Source organism: Aedes albopictus, chromosome 2 (assembly GCF_035046485.1).
Source record: "Aedes albopictus strain Foshan chromosome 2, AalbF5, whole genome shotgun sequence".
Lineage (NCBI taxonomy): Eukaryota > Metazoa > Arthropoda > Insecta > Diptera > Culicidae > Aedes > Aedes albopictus.
Window position 1 is genome coordinate 445286487 of NC_085137.1, and position 25102 is coordinate 445311588.

At 41.6% G+C, this 25102-nt stretch overlaps 1 protein-coding gene across 1 annotated transcript in view; it reads left to right on the forward strand.

Moving 5' to 3' along the window:
- The window catches only part of LOC109420217 (ribosomal protein S6 kinase alpha-5), a 52402-nt gene that overhangs the window by 6016 nt on the left and 21284 nt on the right, over positions 1-25102 (forward strand). The window contains exon 2 of the mRNA XM_029869966.2: positions 4185-5330. Coding sequence (XP_029725826.2) covers positions 4514-5330 — 817 coding nt within the window. The 5' untranslated portion in view covers positions 4185-4513. The remainder of the gene's footprint in view (positions 1-4184; positions 5331-25102) is intronic.

The window sequence follows — 25102 nt, forward strand, 5'->3', positions numbered from 1 at the left end:
TGAAGGAATTCCTAAAGAGTCACAGGAAAAAAATCTGAAATAATTTCTGAAGAAAGATTTCTATAAATCCTTAAAGAAGTTTACGATCCGACCCCTGGAGACATATCTGAGGATCTTCTAAGAAAATCCCCTGGCGGAACTTCCAGAAGAATCTCTTGAGAATTTTCTGGAGGATTTTTTCTTACTTCTTCTTCTCAGTCTGTAATATACTTTCATTGGTATATACGGTCTGCCGTGGGCAAGCGATTTCGATTATCGCGTCCTTTCGTTTCCCTACAAAGGTCTGCAACCTGGCGTAGCAGGCGCCATTCTCTCCTTACAATGGATTACAGCACGAATTCTTACTTGCCTGCTTACTCTCACGCAAAATTTGACGTTTGAGCGGTGTCGGCACCGCTCAAACGTCAAATTTTCTATGAGAATAAACAGGCCAGCATAAATACGTGCAGTGAACTATAGGAGATCATCAACACTCATACAGTGAAGATGCCTGTTAGTACAATTTGTTATGGCACAAATTTTCCAGCGGAGCGGACCTGATGTGATGGTTAGAACACTTGGCTATTACGCCGAGGACCTGGGATCGAATCCCACTCCCGACAAACTCGCAAAATGTGAGTTCTTCCTTCGGAAGGGAAGTAAAGCGTGGGTCCCGAGATGAACTAGCCTAGGGCTAAAAATATCGTTAATACAGATAAAAAAAATCCAAATGGAGGACAACGTGTCTCTGGGGCCAACCTAAAAGCTATATTCGAAAAAAAAATGCACAAACAAGAGATTCATGGAACAGAGTGAACAAAAAGTTCTCATGATTCCCTGGACGGAGCAAGTTTGTTAAACGATTGGAAACCCCTGGTATAACTGTACCCATCGCATAGTGTATCGCCGCGCGTGCCGCTACCGCACACACATTCGCGCTCGCGCGCCTTCCGAAGAATGCGATCAAGAGAGAGAACTTACGACGAGTAGCGAGCGAGCGAACGAACGGACGGACCGAGACGGTGATGTCCTAATTTTCTTCGCGGGCACACAACAACCAAAGTTGTTACACCGTACCGTACAGACAGACCGAAGAGGCCAGGCAACCTCATTCCGAGTCCGAGCGATGAATAATACCTACCAGCACATCAGATTCAGAAGAGAACACCAGAAAGATTGTTGTGTTTTGCGTTTCTTGTCTTTCGATGTCTTATGCGTTGCTGGCTGGGGTTACTTTTGGCTTCGTGATGTTTACTAGCTTTTGTTGTCTGGCTGGCGGGCTGTTTGGAATTTAAGCAGGACTTTTGAAACAAAAGTTTTCAAACATCCACTAAAACTGGTTGCCGGAGAGATATCGGCGTTTGATTGTCTTGTCTACCTGCCTTGTGTGGTTTCATTAGTCATCGCGATGGAAAATAACTGGAAAAGTAATGTCCGGAGGTAACAAAAGCGAAAGTTTTTCAGTTAAAGGTTAAATATGATAGGTGGTTATAGAATGTTTGGCAATATTATACCTAAAGGAACGTGCTAAATATGTTGATTCTTTTAGTTTACTCAATGGTTGAACCATAAAACTTCCTGGTTAATTTTATGAGAATGTCGTGTGTGTAGCTCATTCCTTATACCTATTACTTATTCTTCAAATTCTGCTGAAGTTTTCTATAATCTTCGTGTATATTTTCGTATTTATGTCTTTGCGTTCCCTTACCACAGTTGGAATCGTGACTATTCTTTACTTTTTTGAGTATTCATCCACCACTTCTTCAAAAATTCTCTGGCCATTCAAATTTGTTTCGAAATATTATAATCTATCAAAACAATACTGTATCAATTATGAATAAATGACGACTACCATCATTCTCAAATATGGTCACCAGGCATCTTCCGGGCATAGGCTTCAACCAGTTTTCCCACATTATAGGCAAACGACATACACACAGTTCTCGCCCTGTTTTGATTACGTACCAGATGGTCCACATCAACAGCCGAGCAGCGCCGTCAATATAGGTGCACTGTGCAGGTTTGTTCGCCAGTACTGGATTGAAGATTCCTAATCGTTCAAATCGGGTTTAATTTGGTTGGCGCCCGGTGTTTTGCGAAGGCCAGGTCATTGTCGTTGTGGGGTAATTTTCGCCTCTTTAGGAGCATTTATGAAGTGCGTCATTCGCGATTTTTGATTCAGGCGATTTTCGATTGGGAAAGTGTTGGGAGCCTTCAGAATTAGCTTGGCGTTTCCTAGAGTTTTTTTAATGACAAATTTAAAATTAAAAAAAAAATCATAAATGGACAAATGCCAACATTAGCAAACATTCAGATTTATCAAACCAAGTTACAGTTTAAGTTTTATTATAGCCTTCAAGCCTTATTATAGCCTTGCGATGCACAATCGACTAAAGTTTCAGCTACGTCAGTGTAGTGACAATTGATATTTACTTCTTCAAAATCGCGAGGCAAATTATTATAAAGAGATGGAAGATAGTACATAGTCTGTAATAAAACCCTTTGAAGCTTGAAAGGACTTATCCCACATATATGCTACCTCCCTTTTATGACATGACAGAAATTAACAAAAGTAGTTGTTTTTTACATATTGGTTAAGATAAACAATATCTTTTGTGGTGAATGGCCAACAAGATGCTTTCAATTCGAAAAAAAAACCTAAATAATCGATTGAAGCCCAAGACTATAACTAAAAAGCAAATTAACTTCTCCTGATTTTATTTCAAATCTTTAAAGATCAGTTAGTGCAAAAGTAACAAGTTGCTAGAGTTGCTGGTCGTCAATGTACTAGTAACCGCTCGTTCCAGTACGTAGCTCATCATCAGTTTCCTCTCAATATTCCACCCAGGATTTATTCTAGCTTTTTTACATGGATTTCAATGAAATCTTATTATTGCAGGAATACCATCCTTAATTACTCCAAGGATTCCTCAAAAGTTTCATTAGTAAAACGCACGAGACCTTCCTTCCATTATCCTTCCGGATTTTCATCTAACTTTACTTCAAGGATTTTTTCCTGGTGATTCCTCCTGCACGCAAAAAAATCCGTTCCGATATACGTACACTCCCAGTCACGACAACGGGAACAAACAGGAACTATGCATAGCAACGATAACAACAATAAGAAATGTACACCGTGAACTAGATTTCACGTTTTCTAGAACGCCCATATTGACAACTGGAACTAGTTCCAGTTCACGGTGTATATTTGCTTGTTTTCATATTTGCGTTTGTTTGTTCACGTTTATCAGAACGGTTTTCTGAGCGTGTGGGATTCCTTCGGGCCTCTGGGATTTCCCTGAACTCTTCCTGGAAGTCCTCCCGGAGCCTTTTCCTGGTTCCTTCCAGAAATGCCTTCTGCTGTATTAAAGAATTCCGCCAGGAATTCCTGAATCCCTTCAAGGATTATTTTTAGTATTTCTTCCCGGATTTAAGTGGAAATTCCAAAAAAGACGGACAAAGATAATTCCTTCCGCAATTCGCCCGGGGATTTATATCAGCATGATCGGCATTCTTCCTGGATTAACTATGGGTTTCCTATAAGCTTTTTTTTCGGGATTACATTGGGTTCCACTCATTATTCCTCCTGGCGTTCCGACAAATTTTAGGCTTTTTACGAGTTTCTTTCCGTTATACCTCCAGAAACTTTTATCGGAATTCTTTCAGCATATCCTCTTGGTATGGTCATCAATGTTTTCTATAGGGATATCATCATTCTTTTCAGAAATCTTTGTCGATATTACTCCAGGGGTTTCTCTTGATGTTTCTCTTAGAATTATTCCAGGAATTTCTCCTGCTACACAATCATGGAAATCTTCGGTAATTATTCCTGTGATTTCTTCGTGGATTCTTCAAAAGATTGATCCCAAACTTACACGAAAGGTTTCCTCCATTATATTTTAAGGATCCCTTCCGGAATTTCATTACAGATGTTTTTCCAGGATTTCTCGCTTCCTGGAACTCCTTCAGAGATTTGTCCCATAGTCCTTCATGTTTTTTACACATTTTTTTTTTCTAGAGATTCCTAAAGCCAACTTCTCCCAGGATTTCTCTCGGATTTCGGGTGTAAAGTAGAGTTTGTGGGGCAGAGAAAATTGCGAAAAAGAGAGAGGAAAACATTAGAATAATTCCACAGAATAAATCTTTTATGTTAAGCGAACGTTTGAGTCATATTGATAACTTTCATTGTTTCTTTTTTCTTTCAGATCCCAACATGAATTGAAGATTCTTTGTGAAAAGGAAGAACCTTTACGTCGTCTGACGACGACTCTTGATTAGTGTAAGAAGAAATTTTTGAGTGCACGAGAGTTGATACCGCCAAACCAGAATTCAGAAAACCTCTGACCGCAGTTGTGGTCAACCATGGAAGTGCTTTGAGAAGAAACCAGTGTGCCCGCAACCATTGAAAGGTTCGTCGGTTGGGAAAGTGAAATTGTAGTTATCCAATCTCGAGGGAATTGCCCCGCGAAGTGCTTACAGTGTGGGGTGTTGGTAAAAAATTTGAAGTGTGTCTAGTACTTGCTCAGGTCGCAATATGAGTCGCAATCGTACCAAAGGAGGTACAGCCGGGGGTTCCTCTAGCAAGAAGCAGCACGAAAGTGGCTTCTACGAGGAGTTCTCCTCGTCGTCTTCTTCGACTTCCTACGGTTTGGCAGCAAAAGATTCGAAAAGCTCGTCCGGAAGTGCTAAAAACCAGACATCGTCATTGTCCTCTTCTCGGCACTATCACCACCACCACCATCAGCAGCAGCAGCAGGCGCGTCCGCCAAAAACGGATTACATGGCGTTCTACAACAAGTACTATCAACAGCAATCGGAATCGAAGCGCAAGGGCGCTTGCAATTCGATCGAGCCACCCGATCTGATCAATCAGATTGTGGCCGAAGCCCAGAAGAAACACCTGCAGCAGCAGGAACAGCACGCGCTTGTTAGTAGCAGTAGCAGTAGCGGTGGGGGCGGCAGCAGCAATTACCACCAAGTGCGCGAAGCACCCGTCATCATCGATTCGGAAGATTCGGATAACGGTGCTGCTAGTGGAAACGAAAGTGGCAGTGATGGGGAAGTGCACACGAGCCGATTGCATCAACAGCACCATCACAACCACCGCCATCAACAGCCGCAGCAACATCATCATCAGAAACACGTTGTGGTAGAGGAAGACGAAGAGGAAGAGGAAGACGATGACGAGGAGATGGAAGAGGATGAACCAGCACAGCAACAGCAGAAACAGCAGCAGCAGGATGCGCTCAAGAAGCGAAACGAAAAGAGCAGCAGCAGCGTTATCTACAACGGCACGATCATTGATAAGGAGGGGCTTGAGATGATCAAGAGCTCCACCATCAACACCAAAGGTGAGTTTTCTAGCAATAGATTCTATATGTTATACGATGGGGTATTGCTATCATTTCTTCTCGGATTTATCCAAAATTTCCATATAAAATTCAATACAACAAAACTTTTTTCATTCATTTACAAATGTTTCTTGATGATGCTATAGATGCTATTGAAATTCCTGAAAATATCTACTCGAGTTATCGATGGAATTTTAAGACACCTTCCAGAAATCCCTGGTTTATTTCCGGAAAATGTCCAAAAAAATGTTGAGTTAAACCCTGGAGGAAACATATACAAAAAGCTCATAAGGTTTCATCACGAATTGGTAGTGCAAAAACTTTGGATTAAAAACCTCGGGATATCTCTAAAAGGATTCCTGGAGAAAATTTATGGAGAAACCTCTGGAAGAATTTCAAACGGTATCAGTAGTTCGGCTCCAGTAAGAGAATTTTGAAAAAAAAACAAAATAAGAATTGACCTGAACATTTCTCTGATATGTTACTGTACTAGCACCACCTAGCACTCTAATAAGCCAGCCAGGTTCCCACAAAAAACGATAAGACGCTTTTGCATCCATCGTCGTGGTTCCATCGTAGTATTTATACGCATAATGTGATTGTATTGTGTGCAGCGAAACCAAAGCGCTTACACTTTCATTTCGTTTCGATTTCTGCCTCCGTAAGCAGATTTGGTTTCGGTTAGCTCAACCGCAATATCCGGGAGATCAATGTTGCTTACCGCAGCAGTTATGGTCAGATTGTGCGCATTTCAACGCACAACATTATGCCTCTACGGCTGAACCAGAAGCTCCTAGCTGGCGCAATAATTTGATTCAATTAGCAGTTAGCTGAGACAGATTATGATTGCTTTTGGAGCTAGAGCTGTTTAAACAAATCAGTTCATATTTGTTACGTCTAATGATCACAGATCACTTCAATCGCCAACATTATAGCACCCTTTTGAGGTTTCTCTTCCATCATATTTATGGAAAGCACAATACCATCGCGCCCGTACCGAAGTTATCTACCCTGCTGGTGCACGGCGTTACCTACCGAAAGCAATTTCCGCGATTGAATTTAAAGTGAAAATAACTGTTATTTCTTATGAATACCACTTTCCCGCTCTTGGCTTTACCTACCTACCTACACACACCATCCATCCGTGGATTCGGCTGTTGTTTTGCAACATTCAAGTTTGATCCGCACTTCCGTGCGACTGACTGCGCTTCGCCCACGTCTGTTACAGTATGCGTGTATTATGCTTTGGTTGTGCGCCATTGGCGCAATCGCCACAATCGCGGCACGGCGCCTTCAACCAAGATTAGCGGTGGTTGTTGCTTCATTTCAGAGATGATTCGGCCGGGCCGGCTACTGGATGTTACGATTCGTGAAAGATTGCGTCTAGCGCATCGATCGAACGCTTCCCCGCTCCGAATGGAGGATGAAACCTCGGCCGAAGCGTGCGTAACAGCACCGTAGCGGCCAGCGCCACCGAGGGTAGTGAATTAACTTGCACAAGAATGCTGTGGATGATGTATTTAAATTAGCTAGGTAACTGTATCTCGGCATTATGTATGGATTCGTGATTCGATTGAAGATGCGTGAGCGTTGAAGGGAAACTATACCTAGGGTGGGACGGGGCAAGATGGGTCGCGGGGTAAGATGGGTCAGTGCCATTTTCGGGCGCATTACTTATGTTTAGATTGTGTTAATAATTTTGTTAGATGACCAGCATGAATATACAAAAGTTTGGGGCATTGATTAAAAAAATATTCACTCTCATTGGAAATAAAAAATAAAATGGTTTTTAGCCATTTTTCTTATGCGATACATTCCATATAATCTCCATATAAACGGCCGCGGGGCAAGATGGGTCATCTTCAATTTTGAACGTATTTTTGGAGCATTCAAAAGTTCTTTATTTTTTATTACAAGACTATCTCATAAATGACTTCAATCAAGCGGAATGAACGCTCAAAATTATAACATAAAATTATGATATTTTTTTAGTGAAAACATCGATTTTCAAGTCGCCTTAGGACCACTCAAATCTAAAAGTTTTTTATATTCCAAATAAATTTATAAAATGTTTACTAGTAGCTCTTGTTTACTCAGTATGGATATGGAGCATATATGAATGCGGAACAAATCTTATATTTTGACGTTTTTCGTTAAGAAAATGTGAATTACCTAAAAGGTGACCCATCTTGCCCCGCCCTTTTTTCACGGCGCAAAATCGATTACTTTTTAAAACTACTTGTTTAACATCATATTTTGTATTTAATGAACTTTTTATCGACTCTTAGCATAGCTAACAAGTGTATTAAAGAGTAGCGGACGAATACAAACCAATACGGATTGTATTTACAAAGTTATGGTGATCCATCCTTAGGTGACCCATCTTGCCCCGCCCCACCCTATATCAGATAGGTTGGTATGTGCTGGATGAATGATATCGGTAAAAATCGTTCAGTTGTTGGCAAATCAGCTCTGCAGAAATGTAGAATTTCTTCATTCTGGCCATGAATTTAACATATTTAGCATTAGTAGTCGAGCTTGTTCTATTCAATCCAACCTTGCAGATGAAAAACGGAACGCGACGTCGATATGAAATATGAAGGACTCCTCAAGTGGTCTCAATCTGTTGAACAGAGCATGCAACAGTACCCGGACAGGGAAATAACTGTCGCATAACTACAACCTGCCGTGAATTTGCATAGGAAGTCCAGTAAACATGATACTGATATGCTCGCTTCCGCGCTTAACAAGTTCAACCAGGATATCCTTCTTTCCAGAAGGTTTGTTTTATTCTCAGTACGGTTAGGGCTTTCTTAACCTCATCCAGTGTTGGTGGTTTCATAGCTTGACCTCCATCGACTATACATATGTTAGTTCAGTTACTGGGTATAACTTCATTGTTGTTATTCATAAAATCTTCGAAGCGCTGGCTGCCAACAACTGCTTTATTTGTTGACGCAGTCTTGCGTCATTGACAGTTGCATAAAACTTCCGCATAGCTTTCCGATCCGGGCTTTCCTGCCCATCAGCAGTCTCTTCTTTTTTCTGTTTTTGCCACTCTGTATCGCTCTCTGTGGAGCCTGCTACCGTCCACTTCCGACTCCTGGTGGCATTCTTCCCGTTCGTCACGTCGTGGGACTCCTCGTCGAACCAATCATTTCGTTGGCGTCGCTGAGCAGTACCAATCAATGCTTCCACTGTACAGCAGTAACCCTTCAGCTCATAAGCGTTGGACATTGAATCGTACGGTTCTGTTGTCTATTTGGGACGAAATGTCCCAACTGGGGTATCGCTAGGCTGTTTTTGGATATTCTTAGGTGCGTAGTAGATTCTACTGATTCAGAAAATCCAGCAGAAGCTCTCGGTTCCAAGAATGCAGTCATGGATGAATTCCAGAAGAAACTGCTGCTGGAGTCCTAGTAGAAACTTCTGAAATTATCCCAGATGAAGCTCCTGGAGCAATTCTTGGACGAATAATCGATGAAATATTCGGAAGAAAGCCTAAAAAATCTCAGGAGAAAGTCCTGATGAAATCCCAAAACAAAACTTGCAGAATCTGGAAAGGAATTTATGTAGGAGTTCAAGAAATGAAATTAGAGATTACTAGTACGATCTTCTAAAGAAAACTCCGGAGAAATTACAGAAGAAACATCTGGCTGAATCTCAGAAGTAACTCCTGGAGGAACTTCAATAGGGCGTCTAGTCTAGTCTGCACATACACAGCCATTCATTGATAAAAATCTGGAACATGCAAGAATCGATTACTTCTACCTTTTTTGCAGTGCATCGGAAATGCATAACAAGCACTAGGGCAGACAGGCCAACTGTGCAGCGTATTTGATTTTCCTTTCGTACCAACTGCTCAGTTTTATAAAACGCAAATGCCAATAGGATGTCTAGGGTATTTTTTTTAAGAACTAGCTGTCCCGGCAAACGTCGTTCTGCCTGCCTACTGTGTTTTTGACATGCAACTCTGTAGAAAAATGCCCCGCAAAATGGAATTTCAAACTTTCTCGTTTTCGGTGCGTTCCCGGTCCGTTTTCTCAATTATTTTTTCGTATGAACACGTCGGAGCCCTGTACGAATAAAACACTGAAAGAATGGTGTAGATCCGTTGGCCCGTTCCCGAGCCTATTCGTGACATACAAACACCATTCCATTTTTATTTATGAGCATGAGCATGAGCATGAGCATAGATGACCGTACTATTCGTAGTTGCTACTCCGTGATTGACCAGAACAATCGAAGTTGCACAAGGAACCAACAGACGGAGCTTGGGAGTAGCTTACCGTCCTCAATGTGCATCTTCGAGAATTCCAAACTTTATTAGGTCAATAACGGCGCCGGCCACGTCCTTACGGTCATCGAGGAAGGAAAGGAATGTTATTATGACGTGCGTTGCTTACTAAAGACCGAGATCACCTCTGCGTCTCCACGTCTGTCATGGGAAGGACTTTTTGTTAGTGGGGAGGGGAAAGGGCGCATGATCTGAGTTCACTTTGGTAAGTGGAGTGATTCATGCAACCCTATTAATATCAAACCACTTATTTTCATTTGGACTAAAACAAAACACATGCCGACATCGAAGATGACGAACCATTCAGATAGTTTTCGAAGTGCGAAAATTAACGAAAGAGAAAATAAAGTGATTTGAACCAACGTGGCTTTGGAACTTGGGCCGACACTTGACGTGACGAACATTTCAATGTCTGTTGACTAAAATCGCAAAAAATGTTGTTTGTTGCATTTATCGTATCAAAATTGGGTCCAAATAAGAGCGAGAGCAGCACGAGCGAGCCCCCCCCCCCCCCCCCCTACCGACTCTCCCCTCCTAAACCAAAACGACAGGATGCAAGTAGGGTTCCATTTTTGGTCATAAATCGCTAGGTTGCGATGCAATCTAGTGTCTACGTGTAAAATAGTTGGATTGAACCTACATCTTGTCACCTCAATCCGCAGAAGAGAGAGCCGCCGAAGAGAAATCGGTCGCGCCACCCCCGCCCTCATCCAAACCCATGGAACGTGCTCCCAGATAGATATCCATCCACTTACCTACTCCGGCTCCATACGGGACACGACGACACATAAATAAACCGACGACGACCAAACCGAAAGCGCAGCCTCTTGTCATTTACTGGACTTACCACAACCAAACACCATTCCATTTTTATTTATATAGATTTAAATTTCTGATGGAATTCCTAAATAAATTCCAGTAAAACTTCAGGAAAAAAACAGTTTTTTACCTTTTGATTCCGCCTTATTTTGCTTATCCTTCGACAGATACGCGTATTTCGACTACCATTTGTAATCTTCCGCAGTGTCAGTTATCCACTACTATTAAAAGGTAAAAAACTGTTACACTCATTCGAACAGGGTATTCTGCTTAGAGGGTTCGAAAAGTCGGTACAAGTTCAGAAAGAAAGAATTTAAAAGGTAATATTTGGGTTAATCTCAGAAGGAACATCCTAGGTATCAGAAAATTTACTAGATATTGAGAATTGAGATATCTTAACGAAAACTCCTCATCGAATACAAAAAAAGAACCATATGGAATCGTTAGAAATTACCAAGAGGAGTGGTGAAGACTTCTTGGAGGAATACCAGAAGGGACTCATTAGGGAAACCTAAAAATAGTTCTGGAGAAATTTCAAGAGATGATTTAGGAAAATCTCATGAAATTTCCTAAACGTATTCAAGAAGAACCTCTTGATGAAATTTCATACGGAATTCCTAGAGGAATCTCAAAATAAACTCAAGGAGAAATTCCTGGTAAAACTTTTAAAAGAGCTTCTGAAAAACTCCTGGAGGGTTTTGAGATAAAACTTCTGCACAAATCTCAGAAGAAATTTCCTAACAAATACCAACTTCTTCTTCTTCTTCTTGGCGTAACGTCCTCACTGGGACAAAGCCTGCTTCTCAGCTTAGTGTTCTATGAGCACTTCCACAGTTATTAACTGAGAGCTTCCTCTGCCAATGACCATTTTGCATGTGTATATCGTTTGGCAGGCACGAAGATACTCTATGCCCAAGGAAGTCAAGGAAATTTCCTTTACGAAAAGATCCTGGACCGACCGGGAATCGAACCCGTCATCCTCAGCATGGTCATGCTGAATACCCGTGCGTTTACCGCCTCGGCTATATGGGCCAAATTCCAACAGTTTTCCTAAAGAGATGCCCTGGACGACTTTCAGAAGAAAACCTCTTGAGAAATTTCAAAGCCAGCGAAACTTCTACGAGATAATCTAGAGGAACGTCAGGAAATGCTTGGAGTGATAATCTCAGAAAGAACCCCTCGAGGTAACCCAAAAAGATCATCAGGGGGAATTATTAGAATAATTTTGAAGGATTACCTGAGGGATTGTTAGAAGCATGAGCATAGATGACCGCACAATTCGTAGTTGCTACTCCGTGATTGACCTGAGCAATCGAAATTGCACAAGGAACCAATGAATAGGCTTTGGGACTAGCTTATTATTTTCAATGTGCACAGTTCGAGAACTCACAAGCAAGGATGGGAACGCTCACTTGCAAACAGGGATTGGCGGCATGCACCGTGCGGTGCGAAAAAAGCATGTGCTTCACATAATCTCAAGTGCTTGTCTCCCGTTTTGCCGAGAGACAAGAGACGTATGAGTGAAAGCTTTCGTAATTGTGCGAGAGACAATCGCAGCACTAGCTCTACGGCGCAGGGAGTAATGCTCGGTGCTTGGGACTGTGCTTGTCAAAAACAGAAAAAAATCACTTAATAAATTAATTGAAGAGTTTGTGTTTTCGGCAAAGTTGTTAAGCTTGTCAAGGGTTGACAAGTGATGGGTCGTTTGATTCGAAATTTTTCCAATCATGCGTAGTATCAAGCCAAGTGCAAAGCACGGAGACAAGCACCGAGAGAGTGCATACGACAGAGCGTGAGAGACAGGAGAGCTCCAGCGCGCGGCAAAGTAAGCGAGCAACACACAACCGATTGCGCGTACTCGTCTCCTTCTAGTTTGTTGTGTTGTCTCGTAGCAGCGTGTGCGGCACGCAGAGTTTTGAGTCGCACCCTATCCCTGCTTGCAAAGAGTTACACTCACTTGCTATTTTCTCAGCTCAGAAGCATACAATCAAGAAACGATGTATGAACGACTTTTGCCTTTGGGTTTTCTCTAAAAGTTTGCCGAATAGAGTAAAGATCGCACACGCATACCAAAGTCGCGAGGGAGCTGCAAAGTCAACTCTCCACGAGGTGAATGTAAATTACACTCAATGAGGTACAGATACAGGTGGCGCAGATAAACATTGCAAACCACGCAAATACGCGTATCTGTCAAAGGATAAGCAACATAGGGCGGAATTAAAAGGTACGAAACTGATTACACTCATTCAAAGAGGGTATTCTGCTTAGAGGGTTCGAAAAGTCGGTACAAGATATGAAAACATGGCTAATAAAAGAAATCCTGTCGCGCGTCTCCATCCTAGAAGCTTTAAGTCCATTCCACACAGGAATGAACTGAACGCGACAAAGGACAAACCAATGATCAAAACCATATGCATTCACAACAGGAAACAACACAAGCACCGCGCAACTATTATTTTCGTTTTCGCGCGAAATCATAGCTAACACAATTGATTATACTGCAATATTTACTCACCCCATCAGGAGCGATGCATGCACAACAAGGAACAATACAATACTCGATTACCTGAGAGAATCTTAGAAGAAACCATCAAACAAGAATCGTGCAATAATGAAAGAAGGTTAACGTAGAAACTTTTAAAGAATTTTATTTTCGTAAACTCCCATAGAAATACTAATAAAAATCCATGAAAAAAAAGAAAAACAGTTTTCTGTAAATTTGATCAACGGATCCGTAGTCCCGTGGAAAGAGCTCCATTCCGTAGATCTACGAACATTTCCGTAGACCTGCCACCATTGAGAAGAATCCCAGAAATATTCTTGTAGGAATCCCAGAAGGAAAACTTATTCTAAGAGATTATGTAAAGTAATCCCAACGGACTCCTTTGAGTCTCAACAAATCCCCACAAAAATAATTCCTCAACAATTCTAATTGATAATCAAGCGGATTTACACGAGATGTAATCCCATAAACTCTTGAGTAACCCCAAACAAACTTCTGGACGAATCTTCAAAGATTACCTAGAAGAATCCGATGAGATTTCATACAGGTATGCCAAAAGAAACTTTTACAGAAATCCCAGTAGAAATAACCGAAGAACCTTCTGGAAGAATTTCCGGGGAACGACGGGAAGAATTTTTAGGATAAAGTTCAGGAGCCTTTTTCGCCGGATAACCAGATCATGGCTAATAGTGCCTCCTTATAATTGAACCCCCGGAGAATTGAATCCGATCTTCCTAATAGTCCACCACGGCAATGCATTTAAACCTTTCTAGTTTTTTTTTCGCAAATTTGGAATCCTGAAGCAATGTATTTTTTTATTAGTCTAGTCTAGTTTAGTCTACACATACTCAGCCATTCATTGAACGAATTCTGAAAAAAAAAATAGAATAAACTACTACTATCATTTTTCTTGTCATTATCCATGCTTAAATCACATCGGAGATGTAATACAAAATTAAAGCGGCCAGACCTACCGTGCAGCGTCATTTATATAATAAAGCTCAAGAACGGGAAAATCTCGTACCAAACACTCGGTAAATTTACAGTAAATACGTTGGAGTGACTTTGCTAAGAAAATTAATGTCACTCCGTCGAGTCTATTCTTTCTGGGATGGGACAAAGAAATGTAAGCCTTATGTCCAGGCTCGGAAGCCTAGGCCTAAGCGCCATTACTCGCTCTCTGAAACGAGACAAAAGGAGGGTGATCCCTTCCCCAAGTATATACATATAATGAAAGTGTATAACGCAGAAAATATCCCAAGGGAAATATAAATTTCAATCGTGACTGTGTGTCTTTTTTTCGATTCCTAGTTAGCAAAAACTGCTAGACACCTTTTCAGTCCTAATTCACAAATTACCTCTGATCTGGCCTGGGATTAGAGTTGAAGGCTACATCCCAAACAATGTTCGTTTGACTGCTTGCGCAAATGCAACTGACTGAGCAATATCGCATATGCAAGTAATCACAAGCTCTCAAACTCAAGCAGGAAGTATTGAAATTTTACAAAAAAAATGCACATAAATGCTCAGTGAGGCGTTTATTTCAAGGAAGACTCACCAACAGGTGCACTAGTGAATCAAGCGTCCTTCGATGTTTCAACTACTCATTACGTAGGCATAGGAAACATGGTTTATAAACAATCATGTGCACGTGGCCAGTTGGGTCCATAACAACAACTGAGCACGTACATGTGCGTACAATTTCTGGAATCACTCATCGTCTCGCCTAGCCAGGTGTACCTATCACATCAGTGCAGTTTTCACTGCAGCATTCAAAGTGATAAACACCATCATCGTTTTGTTTACAACGACGGAAGGTCATTTAATACACTTTCTCTCTGGGAGTTTCAGTGTACACAGCTGCACATATGTAGCGAGATTTACGTTTCGTTTGTGTGCATACATTTCACCTAGGCATCATGTGCCTATGGCTACGCTTGTGTGGCACCCATCCATGAAATCGAAACAAAACAAAACGGTCATCGCATCGATTGGTCAGCAGCCGTAACCACTAATTCCTACTTCCACGTATAAGTACCGCTTCAATGTTTTTCGCTCCTCTAGAGCGTATGAAACCTTCAACTTGATGAACACGTGTCGCCCTGTTGTGGACGGCGGCGACGGAAGATTTGGCGAGTGCAAAAGCGTGGAAATTTTCCATTCGCTGTGCTCGAACTATAGGTACTAGGTACTTGAAACCAAGGAATCCAACTACTTGGTCGAAGGCAGCACGACAAGTATGTAGGTATGTGCAATGTCTTTTTATCCACAAAAGCACGTTCTGTTTCGACTGCCCTATGCTTTCATTGGCTAGTCGCGCTGCTGCTGTACAGCAGGTTGTCGCCATTTGAAGGCAAGTGTCACCGCACCGCTGGCGCTGTCTTATCGGTCGTGCCAAGCTGAGTAAACTACCTTGAACTTGGCCACCTCCCCTCATCCCATCCCATCATCGTTTTGTACAGTTAGGTACGTGCCTCATGCAACATTACTACTGCCGCCTATTACTCGAGTTACTTACACAAAAATGAACGAATGTTTCCCAAAACTTCAGTTCATGGTAGTGAATCTGACGGACATTGATGGCAGTGGATTGGTGTGAGTTCGGTTTGGCAGAGTTTATTTGTGTTTTTGCGCAAATTGACCATCGCTATGAGCCTATGTTGGATGACTAGGGGATACCCCCCTTACTTGTCCGTTCATGGATAGACTCAGTAAGGAGGCACGTGTGATGTTAAAGTTTCTATTGAATATTGTAGTGTGGGCTCAGTAATGGTCAACGACACAGCCAAATTGATCTAAGACGCGTAGCGGTACTATAGTTTGCGGTCATTGTCCTTATCAAGGTTTTCGTGGGCAGTGGTGATGTTAGAGGAAGCTGTGTAGATAGAAACAAATGATAGAGCCAATTTCAACTTGAATGCATTTGCTGCACGATGCATTTATAGGTTTACACCAATTAACTTCTAGAACCATGATTTTTTGATATTCTATGATTAAATGCTACTTGTTGCAGCCCTAGCAAGTTCGCCGGAAAACCATTATCAATAATTATCTCAGATGAAGTGGAGAAGTGAGAAACTGGTGTGTACGCAGAAACTGTTTACAACATTTCCAGTCAAAAGTTAAAGTCATATGCGCTAATTCCCGTCACATCAGGCAGATTGCAGATATTCCGACTTATATTTGCCAATGCCTTAAGAAACGAGCAAAAAGATGTAGAGTATCGATTACCAGCCTCTATAACACTGAAAATCGAATAATTACACTAAATCTCACGTTTCAATTTCACCCTGGCCAAGTTCGCAGGGGTTGACGGTATTAAAGTGAAGGAGTTTCATTTTGATTATTGTAATGTAGTGTTCTTTAGTGAAACATATCACCTTTTTAACACTTTAATGCGCCTCCAACGGTTCATCACGAACCGGCTGCTGCAGATGGAGTATGGCTGATCATATGCATCAGACATGCTCGATAAACAGGAGGAACCGCCGGGGCTCAGTAGAGTCTATTCCCAAGCAATAGTTCCAAGTCGGTTGGATTTGAGAAGGTTTTGATGATCGTTACAAATCCTAATAAAAGTATTATAGGATTTGTGACAGGTTTTGGAACCTTTTACAGCCATCTGACTTCAAAATGTTGTTTGGGCTCTATTTCCCACGCTTCTCGGTTGATTTTTATTACAGAGTAATTTATTAATGTCATAGCCGCTTTTTCGAATTTTTACAATGTTAGTTGGTCATATTTTTTTTAAATAAAGCAATTAAAATCGACCGAAGAATTAATAGTGCGAAGGAGATTTGCAGCACTTCATTGTGCTGATAGATTCGAAGCTAACGTGCGAACACTTAAATGCATTGTTGACGTCAATGCGTTCGATGTGACATTTTGGACAAAAACTGACTGCTTTATACTAACTGAACAACGTTACTTGTGTATGTCTAGGTTGACATTTCTAGGCTACGCTCTAGAAAATGACATGGTTCATCCAGGTAGGGCCTATAGGACAATTGAACGAATTTGAATATTTTTAATAGTATTTGTAGCGGGATGAAAGTTGACATGAAATCTTTATTATTTTAAAATTTTATTGCAATCAACTGACCAACTTGCCGTATTTTTGATTATCTCTTAGATGTTCAGAAGTTCAGTTACATGTTTCTGTGGATTTTGGACCGATGACAATTTAAGGACACAAAAGATGAACACAAGTAGAAAACGATTAGCGAAATCTAGAAAACAATTTGACACAGGATCGACTATATTTTAACATACAGGGTTCGATTGATTCGATGAAAAAAAAAACAAACATACAACAACTGACTTAACGAGGAGAAAAACATATTTAACCATATCACAAAATCAAACAAGGAGACAAACACAAACCGTGTGACCATAACACTACATAGGCAAATTTTGACTGACTGACCAATTGAAAACTTTCCAATCTTCTACCGTAACTTTCTGAGTCAGTTGCAACAGTGTCTTAATGGATATCATTTTCCGCGTACGGCTGGCAAACTGCTTCTGAAAGACTACGTACTCTTTTCTATCTTCGGGTCTAGTGTAGAGGTTTCAACTCTATTCAGAGTGCAGCTAGAAACCTAGCAAAAAAAAAAAAAAAAAAAAATCTCACGTTTCAATTTCACTCCATTTAGGAGTTGACAATTTATCGTGTTTTGCGTATGACGAAGGCAACCGCACCAAACCAGCAGCTATCTTTTTTCCAGTCTGTAAAATGTTTGTTTACACCTAGGGAAGATACAAGCAAATGTGTGCGTAAGTTTTCTTCATACGAAACATCGTATTGCACAATCATAGAGAAAGATTTGTTAGTTGCAATGTGATCGGGTGGGCAATAATAATCATTGAAATATGTTAAGCGTTTTTCTCTAAAGCAACATCCATCTCAATTTAAAGTTTTTGCTGACGACTGACGAGTACTTTGAATACATGATTTCAGTAACAAATTTTGAAAACGACGTATAATCAATGCTACACCATTGATTATACGTCGTTTTCAAAATTTGTTACTGATTTGATTTGAATTGCGAAGAATTTGACTGACTTTTCGAATAAACACCTACGTTTAAATCATATATTTTTTTTCTCATGTAGAACATGTGCCGGGAATTGAATTCAGTTTGTGCCCAAAATAGACGTGGACTAGACGAAAACAGAATTCGAGGGTCAATTATTCAATCTTCTTATTTTAAGGAAATTGTAGTTCTTTTGAAATATTTTTTACATGATATGTATTGTATCTTCCCTCCCCCTGGATATTCAATCTTGACGCGATGGGAGGGCTTAACCCATTAGCATTTTAGCGCCAGTTTATTCTCCACTGCTTGGACTTTGAGCTAGATATATCTGGTTTACGAGTTGAACGCAAGTGAAGGAATCGGCCGTAAGTGCTAATGGGAACCAAAGGAGTATCCGTAGTGCATTTATCACAAGTTATAATTCAGCTTGCATAGACCTAATCTTTGCATTCTTTAAATTTTCTCAAATTTAACAATAATTGTTGAATTTAACGTAACGCAAGAGTGGGTAGGGGAGGTCTCTGCGTTACACTCATCATTCATCACTTGAATTCGAAAGTACACAGGACAGGGGACGCTAGGATAAGTTGACTTACAGCCTTACAGATTAGGTAACGTTAACAATTAAATTTATTACCTTTAGAAAATTCTGGACCCTAATCAGTCAAAACTGCTGATTTTAGAAATGAGTTTATATTTGTATTTCTTCTTTTTATAGCTTTTGTAGGGATGAATATATAGAAGTTGACAAATAATCTTAATAATTTTAATTTTTGACACAAAAATCAGCTGACTGAACTTTTTCGTTTTATATTCTAAACCAACACTGACCAAAAAAGCAGGAATTTTGTTACATGTTTCTTTAGGACTTAGGACGGTTGACAATCTAAAGGGTTACGGTGGATGTAATAATACTTCGGACTTAGATGACAGATATGCAGAAGACGACTAGACGAAATTAAGAACACAATTTGACACATTATAGACTATATTTCGACGTATAGGGTTTGACTGATTTCATTACAACATCGAATGGAAGCTCAAAAAGTGTTACCTAACACTAATATGAGAGTTATTTGGGGATGATGCTGGTGCTGTCAATGACCAACATCGGTTATTGACACTATTGGTAATCAGCTTGAAATAATTTTCAGAATGTATTGTAAAAGACTTAGGTTATTATTTGATTTATTGTTTAGAGATGCTATCAGAAAACTAGTTGCCCATATCGGCTAAAAACGCTAGCTCTGGCAGCTGTCTCCAAATAATTTTCAAAAATGTCAAACCTGTAAACTTTAGCTATGACAAATTTTTTGCTCTTCTTTGTAATATTTCTCAGGAATAGTGCCTTGAAGGCGTTAATATGTACAGCTTTTTTTCTCTCTGAATGTTGTCCAGTGACCTCGGAGATTTTCGATTATTGAAATATTGTTCAATTATCAAATCATCTTTGGAGCTTCCATTCGATCAAAACACTAGTGCTATGGGAAAAGTTAAAAAACAGTATTTTTAAAAACTACTACGACCCAATGCTAATTACTACACACTTTGCTCAAGTTGACGACATCGTCTAGTCCATCGTGAGTATTGGTCCTAGTAGGGGGAAAGTTGGGAAAGGGTCCAGGCTTTGCTATCAGCTGTCCTGCAGCTCCACCTGGTCACTCTTCAAAAAAAAAAAAAAAAAAAAAAGATATGTATTGTATCTTGTATCGACTTTTCGAACCCTCTAAGCAGAATACCCTCTTCGAATGAGTGTAATCAGTTTCGTACCTTCCGCCCTATGTTGCTTATCCTTTGACAGATACCGTGCCATGCCCTAATACCGTGTGCCTCCTAATACAGTGTATTTGACAAAAAACTCAAATATTTTACTAAGTGTATTATTTTTTTAACTGAGTAACTAGCTCAATCATTAGCATATTAAACCTTCTCAAGTTAGGCGTGATAAATTTGGCAAATATTTACAAAAACAAGCAATTAAAAATATTTACAGAATGTGAGTGCAAAGTACCAATACACGGTATTAGGGCATGGTTCCTTTTGTGTTCCAAATACCGTGTTTCGGCTAAAACTTGCAAACTGAAAATATTATTGATACTTTTTAATTTATGAATCAATTACACAAACATCTAGGCAACGTTTGACGCACAGGTTCTTTCAAGTATGAACTTAGTATGATTGATATAGTAATGATTCAAAGGACCACCAATGTATGCGGATCACATACACGGTATTAGGAACAATGCTATGTTTTACAATTTTGATTTTAACAATGGATTAAACATTTTGAATTCCATTAATCATATTTATTATACATAATACACACAATAAGCAATAATATAGCGTTTGAAAAATCAAGAAACATGTACCGTATTACCCCGCTAATACGACACCGACTGTTGTCGAATAACCGGGGTAAACTTTTAATTCGACAAACTGGTCACCCTACAACACGTTGCTCATTGAAATTTGGCAACTCTATTGTTGTTTTTGTTTTGATTTCTGGATTCGTTATGAAACATAATTTCAACAGATATTGCGGTGGTGCGAATGAAAAGCTTGTTCTTTTCACGATTGTTGCCATCCTCAGTCGATTCCGGTTGGTCTCCAGGCGGTTTGGGCGTCAAATAGCACCAAAACAGAACTTCCGGAATTAGGGTCTGCAAGAGGAGCTGCTGCGGGTGCGAGTATAAGCGCTATATTAAACTGTTTTGCATTTACAGTGTACATCGCTGTGACATTTCAATACTTTTTGATTCGACATGTGTCGAATAAGCGGGGTACGAATTAAAAAGTGTCGAATTAAAACGTGTCGAACGAGCGGGGTAAGACGGTATTATTTATTTTTACAGGGCTCTTTGAAGTGAAGAGCATCCTTAAGATCACGGTATTAGGGCATGGCACGGTACGCGTATTTCGACTACCACTTCTAGATGAACATTTGAAAAGGGCCTATCTGCTTTTTGTAAACAAACATGTTTCTGTCTCTGTAGGGCCCATCTGCATCCACCCACGCACATCAACACCCTTAACAGATAGCTAGAAGAACACTCTTTCAGATAAGGGTGTTGATGTGCGTGGGTGGATGCAGATGGGCCCTACAGAGACAAAAACATGTTTGTTTACGCAAAGCAGATAGGCCCTTTTCAAATGTTCGTCTAGACTTGTAATCTTCCTCAGTGTCCAGTTATCCAGAGTGGATAACTGACACTGAGGAAGATTACAAGTGGTAGTCGAAATACGCGTATCTGTCAAAGGACAAGCAACATAGGGCGGAATTAAAAGGTACGAAACTGATTACACTCATTCGAATGATATTGTACTTTTCGAATCACTCTAGTACAGAGAATCTGCCACAGTCCCACTCAACATTGCATAAATTCCAAAAGCCTGACTTCCTACTGCGATGAATCCAAGGAATCTCAGTCGGGGAAATTCCCCAACTCTTACATAACATGCGCAAACTAGGTGTACACGCCGCACCTGCAACGAATTTTTATTCAATGCTTTCGAGAAAAGTTTCACTCTGGCTTGCAGTCAGTCGCATCGAATGCCGATCCCATGCATGGCACCAGCCAGCATCAGCCAGCACTACCACCGACAAAACTCGTCGCAGTCGCATGAAAATTCATCGCCGCCGCCGTCTGTCTGGGTCGGAGTCGCGAGTCGCGCTTGTTTGGCAGTTGATGCTGCGCGGCTGATTGTCGTTCAACTCATTCGCCCCCGCAGCGCAGCGTTTGCTTGCCGACCGACCGAATCGGAAAAGGTGAATGGATGAAAAACTTTTACTTTCAGTCGACCCGCGCGCGCCACACGGCTCATGTTCCCGGCTGCGGTTCCAAGAGTTGTCTCATTTAATTTACGTGGCTTGCTTTGTATGTCTGTTTGTCTGTCTATTCGATTATCTGTCGCTCTGTGCCCCCGGTTAAAACTCATTTCAGCATACTTTGATCCGGAATACCAATACACGTTTTTGTGATGTTACCGGCGGCGGCAGCATCAAATACCTAATGGTTAGAGAAGGTTAGAAACGATGAACTGTACACATACATATTACGTACGGGTCGATCATGTGATGATTAGCTAGACGGCACGTGCATGACTCTGGGTCTGGATGATATACAGAAAAGACAAGTCAAGGAACGATCGGATAATGACATCGTGACTATAATGATTACATAGAAATGTTTCCTGTTCGTTGAAAAAAGGCAATATTGATGAATTCGTAGAACCGCTGGAATGTTTTGACCCTTTCAAGGCTACTTTTTAAAAGCTTTAATTGAAATACGAAGCGGGTGGGGGGGTGGTACCATGGCCGTGGGCCCCCACATTTCAGATGTTCCCAAAGAAATTTCACATCACGAGTAAAAATGTGAAACAAAGAAATAGTGCAGGAAACATATCTTGATTTGGTTTTTATAGTTTTTATAGGTTTTATAGAACTTCAAATACAAAATTATGTGGCTTGCATACTGGCTGTGTTAAAAGTATCCAAGAAGTATAAAAAAATCTGATATTTTCTTGTCCGCATTAACATTTGCAGCATATATTCGGCAATCAGGTTATCCACTTATGAATAACATAATTGAAAACTCTTTTTGAATTGAATAAAGGAAGAAACGAGGATAACATAAAATCGTTGGGAGTGGTGCTGCTAAGAAGGTTAATGCACACTCCGTTATAGTTGGCCACGGTACAACCTAGAGCGACTGAAACAACCGGATGTCGCCTCAGCATACGCGCAGAATCTCGAGGCCGCGTTGCCAGACGAGGGCGACCTCGATGAGGCCCCTCTGGAGCACTGCTGGAGTACAGTGAAAGCAGCCATCAACGACGCAGCCGAGAGCACCATCAGTTACGTGGACCGGAATCGACGGAACGAATGGTTCGACGAAGAGTGCAAAACGGTTTTGGAGGAGAAAAACGCTGCGGTAATGCTGCAGCAAGGGACTCGACAAAACGTGGAACGTTATAAACAGAAGCGGAAACAGCAGACCCGCCTCTTTCGGGAAGAAACAGCGCCGCCTGGAAGAAGCAAAGTGTGATGAAATGGAACTATTGTGCCGTTCCCAAGAAACACGGAAGTTATATCAGAAGCTCAACGCAACCCGCAACGGCTTCGTACCGCGAGCCGAAATATGCAGGGATAAAGACGGAGGCCTCTTGACGGACGGACGTGAGGTGATCGAAAGGTGGAAGCAACACTTCGATCAGCACCTGAACGGCGTGGAGAACGTAGGCACGGGAGCCTACGGCAACGGAGGAAGCGACGACGCCTGTGCAGCGGAGGACGGAAATGAACCAACTCCCACGCTGAGGGAAGTTGAGGATGCCATTCGTCAGCTCAAAACCAACAAAGCAGCTGGTAAGGATGGTATCGTAGCTGAACTCATCAAGATGGGCCCAGAAAAGTTGGCCACCTGTCTGCATCGGCTGATAGTCAGGATCTGGGAAACCGAACAGCTACCGGAGAAGTGGAAGGAAGGGTTAATCTGCCCCATTTACAAGAAAGGCGACCATTTGGAATGTGAGAACTTCAGGGCGATCACTATTTTGAATGCTGCCTACAAAGTGCTATCTCAGATCAGCTTCCATCGTCTGTCACCTAAAACGAATGAGTTCGTGGGAAGTTATCAAGCCGGCTTCATCGACGGCCGGTCGACAACGGACCAGATCTTTACCGTACGGCAAATCCTCCAGAAATGCCGTGAATACCAGGTCCAAACGCATCACCTGTTCATCGACTTCAAAGCGACATACGACAGTATCGAACGCGCAGAGCTATGGAGAATCATGAACGAAAACGGCTTTCCTGGGAAGCTGACTAGACCGATTAACGCAACGATGGACGGTGTGCAAAACTGCGTTAGGGTTTCGGGTGAACTATCCAGTTCATTCGAATCTCGCCGGGGACTGCGACAAGGTGATGGACTTTCCTGCCTTCTCTTTAACATCACTCTGGAAGGTGTGATGCGACGAGCCGGGCTCAACAGCCGGGGAACGATTTTTACAAAATCCGGTCAATTTGTGTGCTTTGCGGACGATATGGACATTATTGCAAGAACATTTGGAACGGTGGCAGAGCTATACACCCGCCTGAAACGCGAAGCAGCTAAGGTCGGACTGGTGGTGAATGCCTCAAAAACAAAGTACATGCTGGTAGGCGGAACCGAACACGACCGGATCCGTCTGGGTAGTAGTGTTACGATAGACGGGGATACTTTCGAGGTGGTGGAGGAATTCGTCTACCTCGGATCCTTACTGACGGCTGACAACAACGTGAGTCGTGAAATTCGGAGGCGCATCATCAGTGGAATTCGTGCCTGCTATGGGCTTAAGAAGAAAGAGGGGTGAAAAAAGATTCACCCCCGCACCAAATGTACCATGTACAAGACGTTAATAATACCGGTGGTTCTCTACGGACACGAGACATGGACGATGCTCGAGGAGGACCTGCAAGCACTCGGAGTTTTCGAGCGACGGGTGCTAAGGACGATCTTCGGCGGCGTGCAGGAGAACGGTGTGTGGCGGAGAAGGATGAACCACGAGCTCGCTGCACTTTACGGCGAACCTAGCATCCAGAAAGTGGCCAAAGCCGGAAGGATACGGTGGGCAGGGCATGTTGCAAGAATGTTGGAAACAACCCTGCAAAGTTGGTGTTTGCAACTGATCCGGTTGGCACGCACAAGGAGGCGTGGAGCGCAGAGAGCACGATGGGCGGACCTGGTGGAGCGTGACCTGGCGAGCATTGGGCGCGACCGAGGATGGAGAACGGCAGTCCCAAACCGAGTATTGTGGCGTACTATTGTTGATTATGTCTTGTCTTGAATGTGATGTTGAACAAATAAATGTATGTATGTATGTAACTACGAACTGTACGAACTGTAACTATGTTGTCATTGCTCATATTAAAAAATCGTAGAATTCTTAGCACTCTTGTCCCAATTCATTGCGATTCATCGATATTTCGTTACGATAAATCGTATTGAACCATGCATCGATCCATCAAATACCAGAATGTTGTAACGCGATTTAACCGATTTCCTTGGAGATGATTTGCTTCTCTGAAATCGACAATTGCTTTCCTGAAAACAAAATCTTGTCATGAAATTGT